A 21,331-nucleotide genomic window follows, 5' to 3' on the forward strand; every position below is an offset into this window, starting at 1 on the left:
CAAAGAATTGAGTCAGACAGAGGAAGTCATTTCACAAGTGCTCTAATGAGCAAGGTATGGCAAATACTGGGTGTGAAAAGGAAACTACATATCGCATATCGGGCGGCTTCTTCAGGTGGAGTTGAACGGGGTAATAGGTCTGTTGTGGACATTTTAAAGAAATTTGTAGCTGAAGCAGGTTCCAGCTGGGATTTACGTTTACCGTTGGTTTTGATGGCAATCAGATCAACTCCTGCCAAAGCAACAGGTATTAGCCCACATGAGGTCTGGACAGGTAGGAAAATGGTGTTGCCGCAACACCTGCTATACAGAACACATGAGCAAACACTTGTAAGCGCATCTACAGTTCATGAATACATTGATGAGCTGAGGAAGCATTTACAACATGCATTTGCTTTTGTACAGAGAAATCTGGAAAGGGCTGCTGACGGTGCTAAAACATATGATAAAAACTCAACAGTAAAGGAATAGTGTGTAAGGGATCAGGTGTATAAATTTTATTTTGGAAAAAGTAAACAGAAAAATTCCAAATTCCTAGCAGCCTGGCAGGGGCCATTCGAATTATAGATAAAGTCTCTCCTGTAGTTTATAAAATTTTAAGGACTGAAGGTGAAACAGCAACAGAACAGTTTGTGCATGTAAACCAAATCAAGCCATGTCATCCAAGACATGAGATAAAAAATCTGGAGCGTGTAGAAACAGATAAAGTCCCTTGAACACAAAAAGGTAAAATAAATGGGTACAGTCAGGAGGCAGTGACAGAGAAGTTAAATAAAGATGGTTGATTATAATGGCACCTAAACACTAATATATATATATACATATATATATATATTATAAAAAAATAGAAGCTGAAGTTTATGGAGTTGGTGTGCAGAATGAAAATGTATTAAATATTGAATGCTGTTTTATGTATGATTGTTTTCTTTTTAACCTGTGCTTAATTTCAGAAGGCGAAAGAAAAAGGGCGAAATGTTTTACAAAGCATGTTTTATTTTTGGCAAAAGGGTGAAGTTAGTATTGTGCTATATACTTAATCTGTTTCTTTTCTATTTGGTTTAGAATATTAACATATTTGTACCGGAGGTCATGAGAGACGATGGAGTCCTGGAGTCCCCTGGATGAAGATCGAATGATGCCTGCCTCTGGGTGGAGGTGAAGACAAAATAACCGGAATGCCAAAGAAAAGATGACTTCTATAGAAAAGGATCCAAGAGTACCAAGATGGAAGAACACCCGAATGAACCAAATGATGTGACATCGCTGGTCCGGACATATCAGAGGCAGACAAGTGTCGTATGGAGTTCCACGTATTTATTATTTTAATTAATTATTTTAATCTGTTATGTTAATTCTTTGTTTTAGTTATTTGTTTTATCTTTTTGTTTTTGATTGACTTCAAGTATAAGATTGAAGCACTGGACTATGGACACTTCCATTGGGAAGGAACATATGGACCCAAAGATGAATTTTGATATTATGTTGGACAGTGGTTTTTCAATTTTTTTGTTTTTGGATATGAATATTCATTTTGTTGGATTGCTACATTTTAAAAGAAGGAAGGGAGCAAGTTGATTTTCCTCTAATTATGGCTTGGACTGCCAAATTCTCAGAAAAAAGGAGGGAATATGTAAGAGTATTTAGCATTTTTTTTTCATGCAGCACCACTGCATGGGTTTGGTGCATTGCTATAATGCGGTACAGCAAGGCATGTGTTGCCAGTGTGATATGGACATGTAAATGAAAACAGGCTATTCAGTCAAAAACGATTCTACATCTAAAATGCAAATAATTTTTTTCACAGTTAAAAGCATATATATTTTTTTTCTCATCTGAAATTCCTGTTGCAGGAGACACATTTGAGGATTAATGAACTAACCTCATTAACAATACTAACATGATTCCAACTCATTAATAATATAATGTGTTCTCCAGTGCAAAATGAGATGGAAAATGACAGGCTCTGAAAATCATTTTAAACATGCATCCAGATTTTTTCTCTTTACTTCTATCTGTGATCTGTCCACAGTATTTGCAGGAAGCAAAGACTCGAATAAGCAGGAATCAGTTTTGTTACAGTTGCAACTGTATAAGCCAAGCCATTGTTCGAGAGAAGGAGGGTAGGACATGATTGAATTTCATTGGTTGAACTCGTTTGGTAGGCTGTAACAGCTTTTCTAATGAACCTCGGGGAAGAAGAGAGGGAGAAGACATTTTTTTACACAGCTCGGAGAAAGACCGTTTCCTGATTGAAAAAGCAGATCCCAGTGCACTGCTGCATAGACTGGGAGTTCCAGTCAGTAAGCCCCAGTTTGAGTGACGGCAGATGCTCGTCCTTGCTGGGGTGATTTAAGAGGGAGCATTAAGCCACTTCCAGAAGGTGACCAGCTGAAGAATTTCACATGCTGGACAGGCTTGGTAATTATATTACAGTGTGTATGTGTGCGAAACTATTCAGTCAGAGTAGAAGAGGGAATTCCAGTGTTTTATCAACATGTTTAATGTTGCAAATTGAATATGTTCTCGCCGCTCTCTTCTCATTTTGTTACAGATAATGTTGTTACTGTGCAATTTCCATTTATTTCTGTAAAAAGATTAAGATCGTGTTGAAATACAATTTTTTATAATACACAAAAATATCAAGCAGATGGGTAGTGTGTTTTATTTTTCTCTTTTCTTTGTGCATCTACCATTACAGTACTGATAATATGGGGAGATGTTTAGACAGTGCAATTGTCATTTTTAAAGTAGCTAAAAATAAGACTTGGCGGTAGCTGTGTGCACGAGTCCATTCAGTATATACGTGTGCGTTTTCTGAACGGAACATAATAATAACAATGAAATAGCCTGCTGCTGGAGGTACATGGGTCAGCAGAAAGAGAGGCCCTGGACATAGTTCACTGATGTAGATAAGTTGGTGATGAATACCACATGTTAGCTCGCTGTCGTAGATAAGTCAGTGAGGACAGCCCATGGTGGCACTCCAAATGAAAATGTGGTGTTCCTGAAATGTAAGCCTGAGGCCTCTCTAGTGATCACACGAACAAACTAAACAAAAATAAGGGGTTCTGGATATTGGGGCCACATATAAAATAAAGAAATTATGCTCACCAGCAATACCACCAATAATGCCTACCAACATAAAGTATACCACTAAATGTATCTGTGTGCTGAAATAATGTATGTATACGGTAGTACTATATACCAAACCTAATCTGAATGCAAAGAGTGATTATTACTGAATTATTTTCATTTTGGCAGTAAGAAAATACCGCTAGGCCCCAAATCTATACAAAATACCAAACAGATGTCTGCCGATTTGAATTCCCTCTTCTTGTTTTCCAACCATCTCCTCCCCCCCCCGCTTTATCCTTAGCACTTATGCTTTTCAAGTAGGTCGCCTGACCTGTTTGGTTAGCTGCTTGTTCGTCCCCTTTCATGCCCCACCCCTATTTCTTTTCTCCTACCTTGCTCCCTCCAGCACCATTAGAAATGTCTTCAGGCCTAGTACAATAGTTGCTTTTTGTTATTCTCCTTCTCCAAGCCCCTCTACCCTCGCCCACCCCCCTCCTCTTGTTCAATTCCCGCACTACCTCAATTGTCGTCATGCATGGTAATGTAGCCGCTTGTCGGTCTCATTCTCCCTACCACACCCCCCCCTTCCCTCCTCATCACCGTCTACAGCACTTGTACTATCTGTGGGATGTATTTACCCATGCATCCGAGCCCTACCTCAAAACTGTGCAGTATTGACATGGAAAACATCATGATGGCCAGAGCTTCCCAGAAAATGCACAGGGAAATGCATGAAGAATAGGCTGCCACTCATTTTTGCCGATGTTATGGGCACAGAAGGACGCTGCCTAAAACCACCATTGGACTACCCACACAGTAGTCTGAAACCATTGGGAGTGGCAATGCTGATTGCCAAAAGCAAACCCATAACTGTTGGGAATTCATTTTCTTAAATCCCAAAAAGGGGTGCAGCAGTACCAGTACTCACCACTATCCAAAAGCCGGCGTTTTAAAACCACCAGATTTTGTAGAAAACTGAATAAATGAACCCAAAGAAAGACTTACTGAGAGGTGGATCCAATGTAAAGTTATATTCTGAAGTGACTTGAAGGTTTATAACAAGACTGGCTGAGCTGTGGATTTCAGCAGTTTAAGTAAATTTGGACTGAAAGACACTAAAAAATCTAAATGTTTAAATTGACTGAGTGACCTACTTTTGTGTGTCACATAGGTTTCAATTGTTTAAATGTCATAGTTTTAAACTTAGAATCAGCATCCTAGCTGCATATGTAAAAAAATGTCTTGACTTAAACTGGGGAACAGAAATGGCATGTAGCTAAAAACTGGCTTAAAGAGATGCCAATTTTGACTGGCAACTACCCCCCATCAGGAGTGAAACTTGAGTCACAGCTGTGTTCCCAGGCCTATCTGCCTTTTGCTGGCCACACTAAGGATATGCCATCTCTCTGATAATTGAATTAAGGGGAGCCCCCACAGAATACAGGAGCTCTGAACAAAGCCCTGTCCTGACTCAGGCAAATGTTTTATTGGCGGGAGTCGTAAATGGAGCTTCCTCTTGGCAGAAGCTGGGAGGGGCAGGGTCTCTGAGCTTGGCAGAAACTGGAAAGACTGGTTTCTGTACCATGTGACATGAAAAGACACACCTCTATAGCCAGAATATGGTTTTAGAAAAAGATGAATAACTCATAGAGCAGACTTGTGAAAATTATTTAAATGACACCATAATTCTTGTGATTTTTCTGCCCACATTTTAAGAGGTTTTTAGAACCGGTGGCATGTTCAGGGGGGTTTTAGCGGAAAAGAGGATATTACTCAAAATGTGTGCATGTGAAAAATCTGACACTTCATCAACTAATGTCCATACTCCTTGCGCACATGTGTGTAAATTTGGGGTAATGTCCGGTATTGCAAACCAGTTAAAAAGTGCAAAATATTGCCATTTCTGAATGCAAGCCCCCAGGAAGAGCAGAGTTTGAACAGGGTATACCTCCTGTGATATGTGATGGGTGCATGTAATTTCAAACCACTGTGTAGCTATGTATTTGGTTCAAATCTAGATTTGTGTGCAAGTTGACAGGAGGAGTGGACTTTCTGCAGGCTGTAAAATGACATCACTCTGACACAACTTAGCTCCCCCAATCAGGGGAGAAATGAAAGCTTGGCCAATGATAAGTGGAGAGGGGCTGGCTAGTGATGCTGCTCACACACACCCATTTTAAAAACACATAAAAGCAGAGAGACAGGACAGATAGGGACCTTCAAATCCATTTGCAGCTGGAAGCTCTGCCGGGAAAATCCATACTTTACCTCCATCAACCTTCAGAGAGCAGACAGAGACTTCAAATCCCTCAATCTCCAGAGAAAGTTGTGCAGAAAGACCCAGAGAAAGCAGAGCAGTATCCAAAACCAGAGAAAGCTGAACCGGAGTCCAGTCTAAAACCTGACCAGATCCGTGGCGAGGCCCATTTAACTCAAGAATAAACTGTGCAGAACCAATCTCTTAGTTAAAATAATATAATCCAAGCTATTTTAATCTAAGTAGAACTGCCTCCTAACTGTCACCTGTCATTTGTAAAGCTGTCACCTGTGATTTGCTAGTTGCAAGCTGCACTTGTCTTTTTGAACTTTAAAATTTCAAATCTGAAAAACGACCTTTATTTAATCGCTCATATCTCCGTGACCGTTTGTGCTAGAGACTTGCAGTAACTTTCATCTGGAAGCTGAGATCCTAGGCTTTTCTAGGACCCCAACACGATATTGCTAGCCCTTGTAGTTCCTCTGTAATCGCACCAGACGCATTCGCGAATTTTGCCGCGATTTGCAAATTTCTTCACGTGTAAAAATCTGCTGCTGCTTGCCTTCCATTTGCCAGAAATTCGTTTAACCTGCTAATTATCCCAGAATCATTGCTAGTGTGAGCCTGGACTAATATTAACTAGATACCACTCACCCTGAACCTCTAGAGGGAATTAAAAGCATTTTAACATATTTTCACTCCATTGCCAGCACATATCAAAGCATTTTGCCTGTGTTTTAAACTTCTGTAGTCTAAGTTGCTGGGTGAACTGAATTACATTTGAATTGCATTTCTGAGAATTGTGTGCCTTCCTTCCATTTCCCTGCATTGCATAAAAGGGGGGGGGGGTGAATTGTACAAGAAAGTGATTACATTGTCTTTGCTGAAATCCTATCAAGTTATTTTCTTTACTGCATTTCATTCCACATTGCATCCATTTGAAACCATAAAAGTATTGTTGCTATCTTATCCATTTCATGTCAACTCCTTAGTGATTATCAAGAAGTGTGCTAGTGCCAGATTCTCCGTTGTTAATCTTTATCATATCAGATTAAGTGTGCTATTCAATTATTAATTTATTCTAAAGTGTGATATATACCTATTGTTTAAACTATCAAATAAACCTTTTAACTTGCAAAACAGAACTACTTCTTGGCTCAGTGGGGTCAGGAGGATTCCAAGAGAGGGGTGTTATATAGGGGTAGTCATCCAGAACGCATGAACTGGACATAAAGATATATCAATAAGGGTTTTCATTCAGTATTATAGACTAGGCGTTGACTTAGCTGTAGTGTTGAATTGAATCCTCTTACAAATTGGGGGCTCGTGCCGGACGTTTGGATTAGATCTATCACTTGTGCAGATTAATACAGCGTGCCAGCTGACCAGATACACATATCCGGTCGGAGCACACGCTGTGTTACGCTGTAAAGCACTTCTCAAAGGAACGCTCTAAGAAAAAGGTCTGTTTTGCAAAAATAAAATACAAACTTCTGTAAGTCAGGACAGAGACCAATCTCTAGAATGACGACCTTAGTAGACATGAAAATAGCCAGAGAGCACTTCTTACATAAGTTATTTGTGAGAGGTGAGTGGACTCACCAGGACCAAACAGTCTGGTTGCAGGCCATCACACCCCAAATCACGGAAACAGGGTCAGATATATGGAGAGACCAGGGTCCCTTACATGTGGCCCTGAGTGAACTATATATGTCCTCTAAGGCCAAGGATGAGCACAACAAGATTGCCAGGGTAGCGGCATATTTATATTTACATATGGGAGCCATGCAGGACAAATCTGCTGAAGGCCAAGATTTGGTGAGTAGGCAACTGCTGGCATTACAGAAGGCCCAATCTGATCTGGACTCTTCTGAGCAGAGGCTGCAGAGGAGCCAGGAGTCAGAAAATGATAGTAGGCAGTATATCATTAAAATAAAAGAGGACATGGATATACTGCAACAGGAAAAGGCTGACCAGGATACTAGATTTCTGGCCCTGCAGAAGGAGCACCAAGACAGTTTGGACTCCTTACTGCAGAGCCAGAAAAAGCTGGAGCAACAATTAGACTTTAACAGGGCATGCACGGAGCAGGTAGCCACCCTGCAAAGTCATCTAGATAGAGTGAAGGTAGAGAGCAACAAGCTGATTATGAAAGACCTGGATACCCAGGCAGAGTTTGATGAAGAACGCCAGAAAGCTGGTGCCTTCCAAAGGCAAAGGGACGACCTGGCGGCACAAATGCAGGCTCTTAGTCAGGAAAGAGACGCCTTAGGCCAGGAAGTCTGCCATTTAAAAAGAAAAATGGAAGAAAATCACCTGGCCCACCAGGGACTGGGTGACCTCCAAAAAGAACACCAGAACTTGTTAGAGCACACCAGGAGGGTGGAGGATGCTCTAGCAAGAAAGGAGCAGGCCAATAGGGACACAGCTCAGGAGGTAACCCTCCTGCAGCAAAGACTGGCCCAGTGCTCCAGGACCAATCAGGAAACACAGAGAGAGAATGAGGCTCTCTGCCAGCACAATGATAGGCTCCAGCAACAGGTAGCGATGCAGGAGAGACTGATAGAGTCTAGTAAGGCCTTAACTGAGGAACTGAAGACACAAATGCCGGCTCTTGCATTGCAACAGGGAGCAGGGGCGGATAGAGATGAGGTTCGCTGGGAAAGGGAAGCTCCGGAGCATAACCTCAGGAGCCCTAGTACCAGAGGCCCTCCTCATACCTCTCAGTCACTGGACTCTGCCACCCCCATATTCCCTGGCGCACATGAGCACCGGGCCACAGGGATGGCAGACTACTATCCAGACAAAAGTATGGGGCTCATAGGCCAGTACCACCCAGGTATGGAGGGGCGGGCATCCGGGTGTGGGCACCCCAGCACAGTGCAATTTAATGGGGAACCCCAGGAGAGTAGGCCCATTAAGGGCATCCTGAAAACCTCTGCCCAGTTAGGTCAGTGGGGGGGGTACCCATCAAATCCTGGCAGCAAGGAGGAATCTGAAGACTCCTCTGAACTGCGCAGGACACAGGAGACCAGGTCCCCACATTCGGCCAGCCATTCCCAGGCTCGCAGAATCCGGGAAAACCTGGAAGAGCAGACAGGAACCTCTGGGAGCAGTGCCTCTGAGTCAGAGGATGAATGGACAAGGGTTACCCGAACCAAAAAGGCCAATAAGGCCTTGCTTAAGGACCCCTTAAAGCAGATTAAGGCGATCAGGAGCGTCATCACGCCTTACCATAAGAACGCTAAGTATTCTGTTTGGGAGCACTTAGAGTTGTTTGAGCAAATGATGGAGACTTTCCATTTGAAGGACAGCCAAAGCTGTATTCAATATGTAAAGTGGACCTTGTCCCCGGAATACTCCAGTTTCTTTGCGGGGCTGGAGGACCAAAATCATTTAAGATGGTCCACCTATAAGGCGGCCATCTTGAAACATTTTTCTGTTCACAGAAATCCTCAAGAGGCTCGCAAGGCAGCCTACAATTTGCAATGTGGGGAGGATCAGGCCCCACAAGAATTTGTGCAAGAACTGAAACGTGCTTTTGCGCAGACCACCAGAAGGGTGCGCACAGACAGTAGAGAATTCATTAATACATTTTTTCATGCCTTGCCCAAATACATAATGACCCAGCTCGTGAGGGATTTTCACGAGAAAAGATCTTTAGACTGGGTCATTAAACAGGCTACCCGGATCTATGAGGTGCAGAAACCGGTAGATAGCAAAAGTAATGCCCAGAAAAACCCCAAAGCCAACAGCACCCCTGCTGCTGCCAAGGTGGCAGAGGTAAAGGTCACCCCCGTTTTGGATTTGGAGATGGGGGGGCCTAAAAACCTACCTGCACCTAATAATGCTAGGCCCAGGATGTCCTCGGCCAGTCACAGACAGGGAGCCAGGGAGGCAGCCCCACAAATGGGGTCCCTCGCTCTCCTGATTATGTAAGTCCCCGTTACAAGGGAAATCGACCCATCCTGGGTTATGTGTGGACTCCTCCAGCCCAAGGGGGGGGATCCAGCCAAGCACCTAACCCAGGGAACTTCCCTCCCAACTTCCCACAGGAGGGCAGAAATTCTCCAAATCCTGGGCAGAACTTTTTCCCCAGGTATCCACCCAATTTCCAACCCCAAAATCATCCATCCTTCTTTCCCCAATTCCCTGAGCCCAGACAACCTTATCCGGGAGAGGGGAGGCCAAGGGTGGAGGGGTACCCAAATCTTCCCAATCCAGGGTATTACCAGAGAAGGGACAGCTACCCTTCCCGGGATCAGCCCAGGGGAGAAAACAGGGCCCCGTATCAGCCTGAGCGGGTTTCCCAGTTAGAGCGCCAGGTTCAAAACATGGCACGGGATCTGGGTCACATACTGAGGGCTCAGCAGAACCCCCAGATGGGCGTGCCGGCGCAGAACGCACCCAACTCTGGACCTGGTGCCCCAGAACATTGACGGGGGCAGCACCCCGATAACTCACCGGTTCCCAGGGAGGAGGCACAAAGGGAAGGGGGGTGTAAAGCCTTGGAGGAAGCTTCCTTCCTCACTTGTAAACAGCCCCTGGAAACCCAGGAACCGGAAACAAAATCTCTTGCCCCTGAAAGTCTGCCTCCTAAGGAGCAGAGGGGGGGTAGGAGAAACAAAAGACCCAAACAGACTCAGTTTGAGGAGGAGGTACAGATCTTCCAATTTGAGGGAGAGGGATCCTCAGAGGATCCTGGGAAAAGGATCTTCTCCTTCAGAGAGGGGGGAACTCCTCCCAAAGAAAAATGGGTCCCTAGGGATGCAAATCCAGACTGGGGAGATGTGGAGACTGAGCTACCGCCGCCCACCATCTCATCCCAGAACCAACAGCAAGAAAATCCCCTGGTTCAGACCCATCCTGGTGACTGCCTCCAAAAAGGGGGGGCGGCCCGGAACCGGAGCCAGGGGAACCCACAATGGCTCTGATCTCCAGTTGCCAACTTTTTCTTTCAGATTCCCAAGGCTCTCCACAGAATTCTGCCCAAATCTCTTCGCTAGCGATGTCCAAAACCAGAAAGTTAGCCCACCAGTGGTCCAAAAATGTGCATTATCTGTGCCCCCTTGAGGAGAAGGAGGGAAGATACTATGCCCCGGTACAAGTACAGGGGCAGGGTACAATTTTGGCACTGGTGGACACTGGATCTCAAGCTACCCTTCTGTCCAGAAGGGCCTTTGACAAACTGAATGCAGGAAGGGGAGAGAATTACCAAATTCCTCTCACCTCACTTCCTGGACAACTCCAGAACTTTAACGGGAAGGAAATTCCCGTTGAGGGGACTGCAGATTTGGACATTAAAATTGGGCGACACAAGTTGAAACACCCGGTCATAGTTGTGACCCCAGAGGGCACCCCTTGTTTACTGGGGAATGACCTCCTGAGAAGGTTGTCACCCCTAATAGATTGTGTAAACAAGGTCCTCTGGACCTAGACTAGCCGACCAATAAAATTAAAACAGAGTGTCAACCATGTTAGTTTAAACGGCACCTGCCACATGGTTGAACAAAAATCTGACCAAGTAGAATTTCACTTCAAGAATAGCCAAATTCCAGACGTGACAGTAATAGCAGTAGGACAACAGACTGGTGATGGGGGGTCCTCTCTATTTCTGAAAATCAACCTTCCTTCCAGTCTAAAGTGGTACTCCACGCTGGAAGGAAACACTGAGATTCTATACTAATCCACAATCAGAAACTCCCACTCCTATAGTCCAGGAAGATGTGAAATCAGCTCAGAGCCTGGCTGATATTCAGCAAATTGGAGAGCAGTTGTTCATCCCTGTTCAGTTAAATGATGGGAAGGACTCTGTTCTCGCTCGAGTGTGTGTGAACAACGGTAAGAGCTTCAACAGCGAAGCCATGTTCCGCCAACTCCCAAAAGATCCAGCCATTCCCACATTCAAACTGATAGACAAATGGGAAATGGACCTGGAAGCGCCTAATTCCAAACATCTCCTGCCAAGCAGGTGTATGCTCAAAATCTCCATTGGCAACAAGAGCATAGTCCATAACTGTTGGGTCGTGCGAGACGTCACTGCCGCCTTTTACTTAGGCAGTGACATTCTCAATCGCTTTGCCATTAGTTTGGACCTAATAAACTTCAAAGCTTGGTCCCGATTAGCGGATAATCCCATGGGCTTTGATGATCCAGAAAAAGCATTTAGGTCAGCTCAATTGCTACCTTATGCAGTTGAAATTCAGATTAAAGAGGAAGTCACCATCCCAGAAAGGACCCGACAATTCTCCCTGGAAGTGAAAGCTAAAAGAGGACAATATTTGCAAAACCCTGATGCTTACATACATCTAAACGCTTCTCTCCAACAGCAAGGGTTGGGGGTAAACCCAACTCCATTAGTCAACATAGAACATGACACCATTCTAATAGAGGTGGATAACAGCGACTTAAAGAGTATTACTCTAGCCGCAGGCACCATTATTGGAATGGCGGTTGATGACCGACATTTCTCCACTGATCTTGGAAATGAACTGTTAGGACCAATCCCCAAGGACTGTTTTGACAGTGACAGTAATGACAACGCAACACCAGACAGGATTTTTACCCGGCATGGGGGGAACCTCCTGGTGTACACTTCCTGCCCCTATGGTAAGGAAGATGTGACTTGTGACTTCAGGAGGGATGAGGTGATTTTCCAGGTCCATGAGGGCTGCCTTTCCCACCTGAAGCCTCCGGTCCAAATCAGCACTCTGACTAGGGACTTCTCCACCCAGCTGGAGGAGGCCGCGGAGATAGCCAAACCAGAAGTCTTTCCAGGCTTCAGGCAGATGGTGGAAGAGAGAGTCAACCTAGCCGACGCCTGTGTGACTCTGGAACAAAAGCAAAAGTTGAAACAAGTTTTCTTGGATTTCCAAGATCTCTTTGCGGTAGACTCATATGACTGTGGCCGCACCGACATCCACACAACAACAATCCCCACGGACCCTGGCATGACTCCTGTGTTTGTGAAGCAATATCGCTTGCCTCTCGCATCAATGGAGTCCCTTACTGAAATAATTAAGAACCTTGAGTCCAGGGGAATAATCCGTCCAGTCCACAGCACCTTCAATAATCCGGTGCTGGGAATATTGAAGCCAAACGGCCAGTGGAGACTCTGTGCTGACCTCAGGGAGCTCAACAAATGGGTCCATACTTCCCGATGGCCTCTGCCCTACATTGACCAAGGGCTGGCCCAGATCCAGGGGTCACAGGTATTCACAGCAATAGACCTGACCAATGGATACTGGACCGTGCCTGTCAGTAGGGAGGACCAATACAAGCTGGCTTTTACCTTTGGGGGCCAGCAGTATACATGGACCCTGACTCCCTTCTAATTATCCCTGAATCATTGCTAGTGTGAGCCTGGACTAATATTAACTAGATACCACTCACCCTGAACCTCTAGAGGGAATTAAAAGCATTTTAACATATTTTCACTCCATTGCCAGCACATATCAAAGCATTTTGCCTGCGTTTTAAACTTCTGTAGTCTAAGTTGCTGGGTGAACTGAATTACATTTGAATTGCATTTCTGAGAATTGTGTGCCTTCCTTCCATTTCCCTGCATTGCATAAAAGGGGGGGGGTGAATTGTACAAGAAAGTGATTACATTGTCTTTGCTGAAATCCTATCAAGTTATTTTCTTTACTGCATTTCATTCCACATTGCATCCATTTGAAACCATAAAAGTATTGTTGCTATCTTATCCATTTCATGTCAACTCCTTAGTGATTATCAAGAAGTGTGCTAGTGCCAGATTCTCCGTTGTTAATCTTTATCATATCAGATTAAGTGTGCTATTCAATTATTAATTTATTCTAAAGTGTGATATATACCTATTGTTTAAACTATCAAATAAACCTTTTAACTTGCAAAACAGAACTACTTCTTGGCTCAGTGGGGTCAGGAGGATTCCACGAGAGGGGTGTTATATAGGGGTAGTCATCCAGAACGCATGAACTGGACATAAAGATATATCAATAAGGGTTTTCATTCAGTATTATAGACTAGGCGTTGACTTAGCTGTAGTGTTGAATTGAATCCTCTTACATATCTGAAATGTCACCAGGCTGATGATAGTTAATTCTCTCATTCTGAATGTATCAATGACTTGTAAGAATGTCACTGTATTTTCTCCATGTTCCCTCCCTGCCTTGAAGAGCTTTGAAACACATTGTTTATTTATATAGCGCCTATGCACAATCAATCCTGTGTCCTGGCTTGAAATCCCCATAATCACATTTGTCAGATATTAACTAATCTTTTATAACACTGCTCATACCAGAGACTAGTCTCCAAGAGTGGGACCAGGATACAAACCTGTTTTGCTCTCTGCTGTCTTGCTTCTAAGACAAACGTGTTGCCCCGGAGCTATCCTCCCGGCCCATTGATATCTACATGGATGTTTGGTCATCCTTCTGGAGCAACTCCACGATGGCAGAAAGGACTTTCCACAAGTCTGCTACCCATCTATGGAGGGGTCAACAACTGTAGCTTGTTGAAATGAGAACTCAAAACTTTCCTCAAGCTTTGGAATGAGTTTGGTTCTCATCCGCTAGGCATGGCAGTGAACTTTCTAGACAAGACATGTGACATGAGCCGCAGTGTTCAATGTGACAAGCCACTGGCTGAAGACTATCATGCAGGAGTTGCTCCACTTCAGAGATGTATGTAAAGCAGTACTCGCTTATTAGTGGCTAGGTGTTCTGCAGTCATAAATGGCATCATATTACATGTAGCTATGGTAGCATCAACATTCGCTTGTCTTGGAACGCTACTCAGGCAGATTGTAGTCCCTGTGCCATCCATTTACTCCATTCCCATGGGATAGAAGGTAGCTGAAGAGGAGGAAGAATGCCCGACATTGGAATAAGGCTACAATTCCAGAGCAGACTGAGCCAGAGGATTTGACGGTGGAAATCTCATCCACCAGAGGACTGAACTATGCTATAACCTGCATCGTGAGAGGCGCTTCACACATTTCTTTCACCTCCCTGAATAGGTCTGGCTGTGAAAGTATGCCAAGCTTCTCTTCCTTGGAGAAAATCGCTCCTAGATGAAGCAAGTGTCAAGGAAGATCTGGGCACAGAACCGGAATGAAACCTCTCAATCTGGCCACACTTTTAAAGCAGCATTAGCAAAGCTTATTGACCGACCAACAAAATTGCAACTAGTTTATGGGGACATTAAAAGAGAAAAAGGGTTCCGAAAACCTACCAATAGGATTTTATAGCAACCTACTAAAAGCAATGCACACCATTTAGTTAAAATGACAACAATCTGCTCTTAAACCCTTACCATCACAATGGGTTTCATAGAGGTGTGCGGATTGGATGTTACCGCTTCATATTCACTCCAATCTGGAAATCTAATAACGTCAGCCCGATAATGCGGCCTTTTTGGATATGGCTTCAAAGGCGAGGTTGGAGGAAATCTAAAACGACCAAAAGATAAAAATGTGTAAGAACACTCCTTTGCATAGTTCTTTCAAGCAAAAATCATTAATTTGCATCAGGCATTCACGCAAGTTCGAACTCTGCAGATATACTGATCAACAACTAAAGATATTATGGGCAGGCGTTCTATGGCAAGTTCTACTTCTCCTGGCCCGTAAAGTCCACCCCCATGCTTTCCTCACAATTCCCTCTTTAAGGCTCTGTTCGGATTGTCATATTTTTCCCTCTCTCCCTCCCTCCCTCCCTCCACAGGTTTTCTTACTCCTCTGATCTCATATCTATCCGTCATTCCTATGCAGAGGACCCCGATCCTCCCATCTTTCTCCTCCTCCTTTGTTGGTTCACTCCACTCTTTTCAGATGCCTTTTTGAAGTTCAGACCTAACTGCACTTGCACTTTCTCCACCTGAACCCAACCAACACCAACGCTCATTTTCTTGCTTCAATTCCAAATCATATTTCTAACCCCTTTTGTGTCTTCTGTCCCACCCGGCATCCTATCTGGACATCTGCCTGGAATCTGGATGTCCTATTCAACTTATTCTTCACAATCTTCTTGCATCTGAAATACTGCCAGCACATGTTGCTTCTACATCATAAAGCCTGCCCCTTCCATCTTTCCATTAAGTTGATGCTTTCCATTTTGTTATGCCTTAGCTATGGTTTCGCCCATGACTTTCTGCCCGTGAACTCATGGCCCTTTATTATATATCAGTAGTATGGCTTCTCTTTCTCCAAGCACTTCCATTTACCTCTTCGTTCCATCTGTAGGCACCATTTAGATTCTCAGCTTTTGTTTCCCTTCCTTTGCATGGTCTTCAAAAGGCACTCATGTACTTGCACACACCCTACCGCTCCTCCTTGGTTTCATGTTACTTGCCCTTCTCGCACTCACTACCTCTTGCGCCCATTTTCTCCTCACAGCCCCTAAACCTCCCCATGCACAATCTTTCTCCTTTTCACTCCTGGAACGCTATTCCTTTTGGCATCCATGTTTCTCCTTCCATAGCTACTTTCGCTTAAGTCTTAAATCTTATCTTCTTTCTTGCCTGTTCCAACTAAAGCGTTGTATACTAAAGTGTTGTATTTTTCTGCCAATGTCCATCATACCTTTTGTACAGTATGTTAGGCAGAAACCTGTGCAGTTCCCTCTGGGACCACTGCAAAAGATTTAAGACTACAGGTAGTTGGCAGTAAACCCAATTGGTAGCAGTCTGTACCACCCAGATTTACCTGGTAGCTGTTGCTGAGCAGTCAGACTTCTCTCAAGAAGAGTTAGGCAGTATACAGAGTATTCACAATAGGTCAAAAGAACACAGTAGAACAAGCAAACACTGACCAGAGCTTGGTGTAAAAGAGATATAATTATTTATTTAAAAGCACATCTAATAAACACACTAAGTTTTAAGCAGTTCAGAAACACGGTCACTAAAAGATATACACTCCCTTCAACGATTAATAGACAACTATTAGTTAAAGCAACACTTATTTTCAGACAGCGGTGAGCGCTTAACGCAGATGACCCTCTATTCAATCAGTAAAAAAGGGAGAGAAAGGCAGAGCAAAGATAGAAAAAGATCCCAACACTTTTAGAAGAACAGTATAGGAGGCAAAGGCAGATTAAAACCGTAGAGTCAAAGTTCAAAAAGGCCAGACCCACTTTAAGAGGCTCCGGTCGAAATGTGTCCAAGGTCACACAGTTGAAAGTGCACAAAGAAGTCTCGCAAAAGGTTCATAAAAGAGTTGGACCAAAGAAAGGGAGCAGTTAGATGGTCAAGGCAGCCAGCCCAGTCCAGAAGGTTAAGAGATTATTATTACCATGTAGCAATCTTTAGAAAGGGAGGCCTTGCGGACACGGTACCTTAGAATGGTGAGAACGCTCCAGCGGGGGCAGTTGTTCCTGGCAGCAGGTGCAAGTCGGTGCTTCGTCCGGGGGAAGAGAGGATCTCGTCGTGCAGGAAAACAGGAGTCAGTTGCACTGCCAGGGAAGAAACCAGCCGCTGGTTCTCAATTAAAAGGAGTGGTCCTTTTATCCGCGGTACAGGGGTACGTAGCTATCCGGCTGCCGGGGTGCTTGGCACGGGCAATTCGACCACTGGACGTCCTGGGATGCGAAGAAGAAAGCAAACTGGTTGTGCCCACCAGTCAAGGGAAGAAGACTCTCCAGCAGGGAGATCTCCTCTGTTGTTGGGAAGTGGCGAGTCCATTCAGCAAGGCTCCACCGGTGGTGTCGTCGTAGCAGGTCGGCTCAGCTTCTCCCTCTTCGGATTATCAGGTCCTGTGGCGACTTCTGAAGTTCCAGTCCCCAAAGCCCTGATTTTATGCAGAAACCCCCAGTCATTCAGCCTAGCTGTCAATCAAACATGCTAAGTGGTGAGCGGGGTGGCTCACCACTTGGGCCAATCACACAAGAGTGTGACCCGAGTTGGCAAGGCAACCTGGTCCAAGGTGCCTCAACCCCCTCCCACACCCCCTGTGGTACCCAGACAGAGTGGCACCACTTTGGAGGGCTTCTGTGCAAAAGCTCGCCAAAAGTGGAACAAAAGGGATCGACCTTTGGTTTGGAGTTACAGAGGCGAACACAAAACGCCATTTTAAAACAGAGTTTTGGCAGAAAATACCAACCGGTGAATTAATATTAAATAAATAAACCAGCAGTATGTTAGCGGCTATGTTAAAAAGTATTAGCCTCGAACAATGGGAAAATCCCATAGAGATATATAAAAAGTAGTATCCACTGCCACCAGCCAAAACTCGACGAGGGGGGACGGGACAGTGCCCCCTCGAACAACAGACCCAGGGGCAATCGAATTGCCCCTACCAGTACGCCCACAATATGATGGTTTGTAATGGTTCTGTTAGTCATTTGGGACTAATAAAGCCAATGGTGACTTTACATACCCTGGGAGACAGTAGTCAGTCCGAGGGTATGGAGTCTATGGTGGGGGGTCACTATGACACCCCTGTGTTACTGCACAGAGGGCGCTGTGTAACACACATAGTAAAAACACATGAGACGCTATGGAGTAAAAGACCCCATAGCCCATAAAACACATTAACATTCAAAGGAACACCACAAATCATGTCCAAGAATGGGAGAAAAAGAGTCTCACTCTTGGCAGGAGAAAAAACACAAACTCCAGAAATCCAGCAAAGCTGCTGGGGAACTCATTAGGTTAGGAAATTCAGCCTAAACAGAGAATTCTCCCTAACAGCAATGCTTACACAGGGAAGACACAAATATTTTGCCCCTCCCCCCCAATTGGCTGGCCCTACAAATTGTCAAAGACTCAAGTCCACCCATGCAAGGCATGTACTGGGCGTGTCAGATGCAGAAAAACAGGTTAGGCAAGTTAAACCGCTTTTGAGAGTGCAGGGCTGGGCGCGGAGAAAGCCCACATCAGCACAATTGCGATTTAGGCCTGCCACGTCCAAAAGGATGGGACCACAAAAAAAAGAAACAGCCACGAGTAGGACCAAAAAAGAAATGCATTTCTACCCCAATGCATAAAAATTGCTGCGCCCTTGGCAAAGCCAAAGTTAAATTACAGTTGCCACCAACCTACTCCACAACTCACTTGTAAGATCAGCCCGGGGCCAAAAAGGGGTTGCTTAAAAAACACACCTTTCCCAGAGCTGTAGGAGAGTTAAAATGACAGGGAGGGCTTGTGTAGAGGTCTCCATGGTCAAATCATCAAGTGAAAGATTCAAGAAAACCAGCAGGCGAAAAACACAAATTCAGGGGTCTCCATAAAATGGGACAAGAGCACTCCAGGAACGAAATTCTGCCCCAATTTAGAAAGCACTGCCATCTTCCATAAACCCTTGCCCTCAAGAACTAATTAAAGAGCTTACACTCCCATGAGTGGATTCCAATTTCACGTTCCCCTGCACTTTCTTTGCTCATCACCACATTGGCAATATTGTTTGCAGAGTTGGCATCTTAAATTAATTGAATTAAATGCAAAAATCCAAAAAATAAACTACAGTGGAAAAAGTCTAACAAGGATGAGGGCAATCAGTTATTTGCAAAAAAAGTTAAAAGCTATCTGCAAATGATCATCCTGTGCAAAATCAAAACTGAATTATTAACTAAAAAGCAAGGATCGCAATTGGTGGGAGCTGTTTAGGTCCTGCTTGTAGCCAAGAGCAGTTTGGTTATATTAAGACCAACAGCAAGCAGCAGCTCTTGTCCAGGCTGCCACACATCTACCCAGGCAGCCAACAAATAGGCCTATACATTGCCAAAAGCAAAGACACCTGCACTGCTCCAAGGGGTCTTTATAACTAGGTGTGTGGGCTAGTCTCGTGCAACGAGATGCAACGGTCTACCTCTGGTGGCTCATGGCAAAAGCCACCAAGAGCAGGGAGGGAGGCTACCACAGGGACTGCAATTAGCAAGGAGGCAGTACGTGCGACCCCCAACGTGCGCACTGGAAACAAGAAAGCTCTGCATGAAAGTGGTGTGCTCAAGACTGAGCTTAGCATCGTTTGCCCGAGCTGCTGATCAAGTGAACTGTCCTGTACTTCAGCCCAGTGCAGAAAATCATGAGAGTCTGCAAGCTACAATGCAGGCGGTAAGATCAATCAGGTCACCGGTGCAGACACATAAGTGAAGCAAGTCATATGCACGGTGTGAAGAAAAACGAGCACGTGTCTTTTACCCGGGAATGCTAGGCGAAGGCAAAGACTGCGCATAGCCCAAGGCAAATCACGATTCTCTGCATGCTGCTGAACAGCGCACACTACACTCTAGTCAGAAGGGATGAAGCACATATTCCATTTAGGTGATCATGTTACAGACGTACACATGAAGTGTATGTGTGTGGCGTACACATCGAGGGAAAAGAGTATGCAACGTGGACGGTGTAATAACGCCTAACAGTAACAAAACAAGAGCAAACACAGAGCACAAATATCCAGTGAGCCAAATCAAGGGCATATTAAAAGAATTAGCACGTGTGAATAAGTGGCGAACAAACCAAAACCAAGCATTTGCGACTCAAACTGTAGATGCCAAAGCGGCCTCCAATGCCTTTCTTGCACTTCACAATACTATTTCACAACTACACCAACCCTCACTCGTTTTTTCTAAGCTACACCAACCCATCAATATCCGATGTGCGTTTGCATACTGTGCGATGACCAATAACAAAGCTTCACCTTTAACTCCTGCTCATCATATTTTATTTTGATGCTTACAAGTTGGTGGGGACATAGATATCACTAGACTAAACACGGTCGGGCACGAACTTAATCTGTCCCCCTTTCTTTTAACCAGGCGTGAAGGCCACACTTATGCAGTAATGTATTACAGAGAAGGCACTTATTTGAATAGCTGATAAAACACGTACTGACACCGAATACCAACAACTGATACTAAAGCAATTATGGGGTCACTGGATATTTTCGCCAAAAAATATTCCTGCAGAGAGCCATGTAAAAAATACCTGTACAAATAACCGTTGTCTTCAAAATCTTCGTGGCCCCACCGTCCTTTCACATCTTCAATGACATGATTTTTCTTAAATTTCTTTAGCAGCTGAATAGTTTGGTGGCGCGTTACATCTGGCCCAAAATTTTGGTTGTCTCTAAGCAAGTTATGCAAGCAGTCTATAGCTTCTAGGGCAGCAAAGCAGTTGTCATAAGTCTTGAAATGGATACGGTGTCTCCGCAATGGCATCCTTGCACGAAAAAGTTCAATTGTTTCATTCCACTAAAAAGAAAAGAAGAATACACATGTAAATGCAGTAATATAATCCTAGTAGCAGGTCAGTCAGCTAGAAATGAAAACATCAAACAACAATAACAAAACACTAAGTAACACATTACTAAAGATAAAGAATGTTCTTTCTGATGTATGTATCAACTTATGAAATCCAGCCCGACTGAATCTGCTTTGGAAATTGAATAGCCTTCAAGTGTTGCAGTGTGGCTCCAAGGTGAGCCTGGTCACAGCTGCTTGGCGCCTTGCACCAGAAACGACATCTCCCCTACACATGCACACTCTTAAGCCGCCATTGCCGTTTCCATCAGTTCCAACATTTTCTGATCCCGGCATTGGCAAGATGTCCATTTATTTAAACAAAAAAATAAAATAAAAAAGGCAAAAATCGCAGTTTGCAGACTGAATTTAGCAGGGTATGATGCGAGGTAGTTGAGGAATCTGTGGGAGGAATCAAGTTATCCATCAGAAGGAACATCACCGAAAGGAAGTAATTTCTTCTACTGATGGATGTATTGCTCCCATGGATTCCTCATCCGAGGAGGTGGAATGTTATGAGATCTTTACTTTTTTTTATCCAGTGAAATCCATAAGAGGTTGTTAGTGTAAACTATATTCTTTGGATCTCAAAACAAAAAATGGGAGTGCAGTGTTCGAAATAAGTTTTGATGAGCAGGATCTATAACCAGCTACTGGGCATCAGGTATCACCTAATAGGCAGGCGCTACCTTTGTGGAACCAGGAGGCAGTTTTCAGCGGACTGCAAATTTAACTTACATGCTTGATTCATTCTATTTAAATATGTACTATAATGTCCTAA

The 21,331-nt window shown here is 44.2% G+C and overlaps 1 protein-coding gene across 2 annotated transcripts in view; it reads right to left on the minus strand.

Moving 5' to 3' along the window:
• The window catches only part of DEPDC1B (DEP domain containing 1B), a 479,942-nt gene that overhangs the window by 341,986 nt on the left and 116,625 nt on the right, over positions 1 to 21,331 (minus strand). For both annotated transcript variants that reach the window (XM_069627327.1, XM_069627326.1), the window contains exons 2-3: positions 20,237 to 20,502; positions 14,630 to 14,765 (exon numbers count right to left, since the gene is read on the minus strand). In XM_069627327.1, coding sequence (XP_069483428.1) covers positions 14,630 to 14,765; positions 20,237 to 20,502 — 402 coding nt within the window. The remainder of the gene's footprint in view (positions 1 to 14,629; positions 14,766 to 20,236; positions 20,503 to 21,331) is intronic.

This window comes from Ambystoma mexicanum, chromosome 6p (genome assembly GCF_040938575.1).
Source record: "Ambystoma mexicanum isolate Mex_15411 chromosome 6p, UKY_AmexF1_1, whole genome shotgun sequence".
NCBI lineage: Eukaryota > Metazoa > Chordata > Amphibia > Caudata > Ambystomatidae > Ambystoma > Ambystoma mexicanum.